General features: G+C 33.5%; 1 protein-coding gene across 1 annotated transcript; it reads right to left on the bottom strand.

Moving 5' to 3' along the window:
• Nucleotides 1-5,343: 5,343 nt before the first annotated feature.
• LOC145315066 (uncharacterized) lies at nt 5,344-6,000 on the bottom strand. The gene is made up of 2 exons (XM_080155110.1): nt 5,935-6,000; nt 5,344-5,836 (listed from the first exon to the last, which is right to left on the bottom strand). The coding sequence occupies exon 2, from the start codon at nt 5,822-5,824 to the stop codon at nt 5,453-5,455; it is 372 nt and encodes a 123-aa protein (XP_080011236.1). The 5' UTR covers nt 5,825-5,836; nt 5,935-6,000; the 3' UTR covers nt 5,344-5,452.
• Nucleotides 6,001-6,320: the final 320 nt, after the last annotated feature.

Here is a 6,320-nt window from a genome sequence, read left to right as displayed (position 1 = left end):
TATAAAAGAAAGGGTCAAAGCTAGCGATATTATTACATATTAAATTCAAAGATTTTCCATAATTAAGGTCTGTACTCTGGTATATTTAAATACGTCCATAAGAAACGGATTGCTCTGAGGGAGGGGGGGGGGGGAGGGGGATGAGGTCACACTAATTTTCAATTTATCCTTAAAAAGAAAAAGATAAAATAAAGTTAGGGGTGTTCGTTCATTGCTAGGGACCATTTCTCTTTGAAGGGTGATGGTTCCCAATAGAGTTATAGATCTTTCCAGGACCTAAGAGGAAGTACGTGAAGGAGAAAAATATAGGTTCAGCACTTTGCGAGATCCTTAGGTACAGACAGACAGACATCCTGTTTCTTTTATATAAGGATTAATTAAATAAAACTATCTAAAAGTTATCGCAGATTAAACAAAAAATAGTTTAAATTGAAATTGAAATAAATTTGGTCGGCTAGGATGCATTTAAGACTTTAACTAGATCAAATATTTAGACAGGTTTTTAAAATTAATTCATTCTTTTTCAGTAGAGCATCTGTTATGAAACCTCTTCTGGGTCGGTTTGTCTGTCGAGAATGAAATATAGGCACGTAAACTTAAGCGAAACAAAAAATCACTATTGAAGACTTTAACCCATTAATGACAATAGGGTCTTAAACGACGCACAAATTCAAACCTATACTATCACTCTATTTTTTTATGCTGTCCTTTTTAAATGTGTGTAAATAACTGAATAGAGCTTCAAGTTTTGTCCTCTACATTGCTTGGCCTCTCACTTAATTCGATGGCCAGATGAAATCATATTTTCATGGCAGAGGTGGAAAAAATAGGAAAAAATTTCCACACCAGGTCTAACTTTTTTCTTTTAAAGAATTAAAACATACTTTTTTATAATTAATTATAGCATTTGTTATATATTTTTAGTTTCTGCTAAGTTTTCTTTAATTTTAGTTAGTTTACATACTTTTTTTGGATAAATTGTTGTGCGTCGTATTCGACGCATTCGGACTAATCATTTTAGCCATTGCGTCCTTTTTGACCTTATAGGACTAATCATTTTAGGATTTTACTGTATAATCTCCTATAATCTACTAGTTGCTACGCCCCTAACCTCTAGGACGTGTGGGGGATGTCAGGAAAATAGCTTAAAACCATCCCAAGGTATTTATAAAGCTTCCCTGATAAGTAAAACCAATTCAGACCTTCAATTTCTGTAATCTTTGGCTTGAGCCAAAAAACCTTACTACTTTATAGTATGGAATACAAACAAGCAGCGGCTACGCCCCTAGAGGCATCTAGGGCCCCTTAGATTGCAGGGGGAGTCAAATCCCCTCTTTCAATTACAATTTTTAAAAGAAAAAGTTTTTTTTTTAATTTTGGGTTTTTTTATTTTCTAGGGATGATTTCTCTTAAGGGATGGTGGTGGTACCCTCCTTCAAAATAGTTATAAACCTTACCAGGACCTAGTAGAAGCTACCATGTAACGGAGCACCATATAGGTTCAGTGGTTAGCAAGGTCCTTTGGTACACACACAAAGACATACAATAACATGTTACTTTATTTTAAGAATATAAAAGTAGTAGCGCAGATAATCTACAACTAGGGTCTGTCTGTACGTCCACCTGTCTGTATTTCCATAATTGCATCCAAATAAATAATAGCTACCTTACAACTAGGGAATGTATGTATGTCTGTCTATATATCCATAATTACAGCCAATTAAAGACTGTAAATATGTTTATATCTCCGTAATTTTTATTGCAGCCTAGCTGTTAATATATTCATAAAAATAGCGCAAATACTCTACAATTATGGTCTGTCTGTACATCCGTCCGTCTGTATATATATAATTGCATCCAAATAATTAACAACTACGCTACAACTAAGAAATGTATTGGTTAGGGATCTAAAATAGTAAGTCAATGGCCGATAAATTGATGTACTTTCTCAGGGATATTATACCATAAAATCTTTCTGTAGATTACATTTAGTGGTTGAAACATTTGGACACTTAAAAAACCAACCAATCAAAATACAAATACAATTCCCCACAGTTGGTAAGACAACAAATAAGAAAAAGTTATTATAAAACTTTAAGGATTAACAGGGGCTGGGGGGGGGGGGTTGTCATGTATTGGGTTGTTCAATATAATTGTCGACAAAATCATATTTCTTTGCTAAACATTGTAATAAAGTGAAAGGGTATCTATCTGTGTATCTGCTTAACTGATATGCTTCTTTTTTTTCTTTGTAGCTTCTCATAGGTCCTAAGAAGGTTTACAACTATTTTTGGGGAGGTTACCTCCACCCTCCAAAGAGAAATCGCCCCTTGAAAAAGACCCCCCAACACAAGAAAAAATAGAATTAACTTAATGAAATTAATTCTTTTTAAATAAAAAATATTGCTGTTGAATTCAATGACCTCTCCCCATCTCAAGTGCTCCTAAAGGCCTCTAGGGGCGTAGCCACTAGTACTAAATAATTATATTCTGAATTGTTTCATACAGACGAATGGACGTACATACAGACACTGATTGTAGAGTATCTGTGTTATGTATCCTTTTAATAAAGTAACAGGATATACTTTCTACATGTGTCTGTGTGTTGTGTACCAAGGGAACTCACTAACCACTGAACCGATATGGTTCTCCTTTACATGGTAGCTTCTCATAGAACCTGGTAAGGTTTATAAATATTTTGGGGGAGAGTACCACCACCCTCCAAAGAGAAATCGCCACTTAAAAAAGACCCCCAACACAAGAAAAAATAGAATGAACTTAATGAAATTAATTCTTTTTAAATCTAAAATAAAAAATATTGTTGTAGAATTCAATGACCTCTCCCCATCTCAAGTGCCCCTACAGGCCTCTAGGGGCGTAGCCACTAGTACCAAATAATTATATTCTGAATTGTTTTATACAGACGAATGGACGTACAGACAGACACTGATTGTAGAGTATCTGTGTTATGTATCCTTTTAATAAATTAACAGGATCTAAATACATTCTACATACATGTGTCTGTGTGTACTAAGGGATCTCACTAACCACTGAACCGATATGGTTCTCCTTTACATTTTAGCTTCTCATAGGACCTGGTAAGGTTTATAACTATTTTGGGGGAGAGTACCACAACCGCTCTAGGAGAAATCACCCCTAGAAAATAATAAACCCCTCTCATTATTATTTAAAAATTTTTCTTTAAAAACTGTAATTGAAAGAGGGGGTTTGACTCCCCCCAAACCCAAGGGTCCCTGGATGCCTCTAGGGGCGAAGCGGCTGCTAGTATAGTGTTCCATACTATAAAGTAGTAAGGTTTTTGTCTGAAGCTAAAGATTATAGAAATTTCGGGTCTGAACTGGTTTTACTTATCAGGAAAGCTTTATAAATATCTTGGGAAGGTTTTATGCTATTTTTCTGACATTCCCCACCCAACCTGGAGGTAAGGGGCGAAGCAACTAATAGATTATACAGTAAAAGCCTAAGATGATTAGTCCGATATGGTACATAATAGACGCATGGGAAAAATGATTAGTCCGAATGCGTCGGAAACGACGCAAAAAAAAAACTTCTTTGGTATGCCACAAATCAAAAAATCTAAAAATACAAATGTCTTACAATCCCTTAAGGAAGCTGTGTTTAAAATTTCAAGTGATTCTGACGACAGGGGGGAAGTTCGGCACTAATGGGTTAAAAAACAAGAATAACATCAAACATGAACATAAAAAAAATTAATCTGTAAAAAGATAGAGGAGAAAAGGCTAAAGCATATCCTTAATTAAAAGTAACAAGATGTATGTGTGTGTTTCTGTCTACCGAGGGATCTTTCTAACCGCTTGACCGATATGGTTCTCCTTTACAGTTTTGCTTCCTGGAAAGTCATAAAACTATTTCTTGGGAGGGTACCAACACCCTTCCCAAGATGTACAATAAGTTTGAAAACTGTTCCTACACTTATGTATAAGAGGATGTTTGTAATTGCCCCAAAAAGAATTTAGAATTTTTTACTTTCTTAATAAATTCTTTAACTTTTTTACTAGAACTTAACTTTTTAAAATGTCAACTTTATTTCTCAGTTATCTTAAGCTAATGAATATAAAATACACGTGGATAATATGACAGGTGAAAAATTGTCGTCAATTAGGTTGCACACGTCATTTATTGGTTAGTTCATTCATCCGGTAGGAGAGGAGGGGGTGTGGTAAAGAGGTTGATGGGGGTATCGTTATTTTAGCCAGCTACGAGTTTCAGTTTATATGATATCACATGATTATCTAGTGTAATAATAAATACATTATTAGCTTGCCCTTAACAGCTCAGTATGTATAAACTAGTAAAAGGTTGGTGTTGCAATCACTAGAAATTTTGTTTGCACTCCTCGATATTCAAAGTCAATATTCCTTCAGCCCTCTCCATCCATGGAATATCAACCCCATATAATCAGGGATAGGTGCATGGTTGAGAAATATGATCAACCCTGACATTTGATAAAAACAAAAAGAAATTTGAAATTCTTGAATTCTTTACTTTAAAAACTCTCTTTACCTTCTTAAGTCATGTATTTTCATAAATATGTAGCCAAAAGGAGTCAACTATGTTGAGGAATGGTTTTGAGAGTATCTGCACACCTGAGTTTGGAAGGGGAGGGGGGGGGGGGAGTTGAGAAGATATAGTATGAGGAGGTGAGATCGAGGATAATAGGATTGGCTGACCGCCCAGTCTAAAGTGTACGTGTAAATATTAAAATTTCGCGGGTTAGGGCCATAAATTGTATGGTATATGTAACTAAATATAAAAATTAAACGTTTATTATCATAAAATTCTACATATTTGAAAGGTGATGGAGACCCTATTGTACATTACCACTAAAATATTTCTAATATTTTGTATTTTAAATCTTTTTAACTCCCTAAAAAATAGTTTGTAAAACTCGAGAGAAAAAAAAAAGATTTGTACACAAATGTAAAATACAAATTTGACCAAGAATTAGGACTCCACCACTGTATACTGGATTCTGTGGATGTGTGTCCCTAAAGATATCAGTAACTACAAGACCTTTAACATCACAGAATTATTTTTTTCACTGATTAGAATAGTTATTTCTCGCATCGTATTATAAACGGCTTTCCGCGGATATAGAATATACAAACTAAAAAAACTTGTTTTAATCTTATGATTGTACATTTCTATATTCGTAGAAAGCTGGATGTAATTCGATGCTAGACATGGTTTTTTTGTATGGATGAGAACCGGTTCCTATCCACCGGATTCGAATGAATACGAGAAACATCTTTATTGGAACGTACACTATTAGTTATAGAGATGCCACGGAATAAAAAATCATTTGAATAAATCATTTTTATTGAAAACAAACATTAATCATAAAATACACTTAAATATCTTTAAATAAAAAAATTCATATATTTATTTTAAATAATTAATTAACACTTTTTCAAACCTCAACTATTTCCAATTTTTTGAATCCTCTGCATGGATAGACATTGAATGCCTCGTTTCCGTAGCACAAAATACAGGGCAGATCTCCTTTCTTACACTCGCTTCTCTCTGGGCACCAATCATACGGTTTCGAAGATTTTTCATCTTTTGTTTTCGTTGATTTTTCTTCATCAACGTTTTCAGGTGTAGTTTCTTTTTTATCTACTGCAGCGGTTGATACATCAACGTCATCTTTAGTCTTATCTTCTTCTGTAGGTTGATTGTTGACAATATCAGCCGTTTCAAGTGGTTTTTCGCTGTCATTTACTTTTTCAACGGGAAGAGCTTGAACAGCAATTAGTAGGAACAGGAAAACATAAATCTTCATTGTTTCTTGAATCTAAACAAATTGTTATTTTAAAAGTTTATAAACATAAAATTATGAACTAAATTAAGCTGGGTATAAAGTTTGAAATAAAAATTTATATACTTATTTACCTTATTTCTTCTTTATTTAGACTTCTTGACACCTCAAAGGCGAATTTATTACTAGCCCGCCCACCTGTGGTCATATGTGCTAATAACAAATCTATTTCTTAGAATGTTATTGTTCGTTCAACCAATTTTAGAGTTTTATGAAGTAAATTTAAAAGTTAAAAACAAAAGTACTTTTAGATGTAGAAGAAGGCATTTATCTTTGATAATATTAAATAAAAGACATAACTTTTTCCATAAAGAAAAAAAGAATATTTTAAAGATTTTATTATTTTTGATAAATCAAATTAAATTAATTTTCCTTATTCTAAGTATCAAAGACGACATTTATTTAGAAATATATCGCGGCATTTTCTCAAACCCGCGCTTTGTAAACAAACCGTTGAATT

The sequence above is a fragment of the Acartia tonsa genome, chromosome 3, assembly GCF_053477335.1.
Source record: "Acartia tonsa isolate MP-2025a chromosome 3, ASM5347733v1, whole genome shotgun sequence".
In the NCBI taxonomy this organism is placed as follows: Eukaryota; Metazoa; Arthropoda; class Copepoda; order Calanoida; family Acartiidae; genus Acartia; species Acartia tonsa.
The sequence above is the reverse complement of the archived record's forward strand: the minus strand, read 5'-3'. Positions and strand labels throughout refer to the sequence as shown.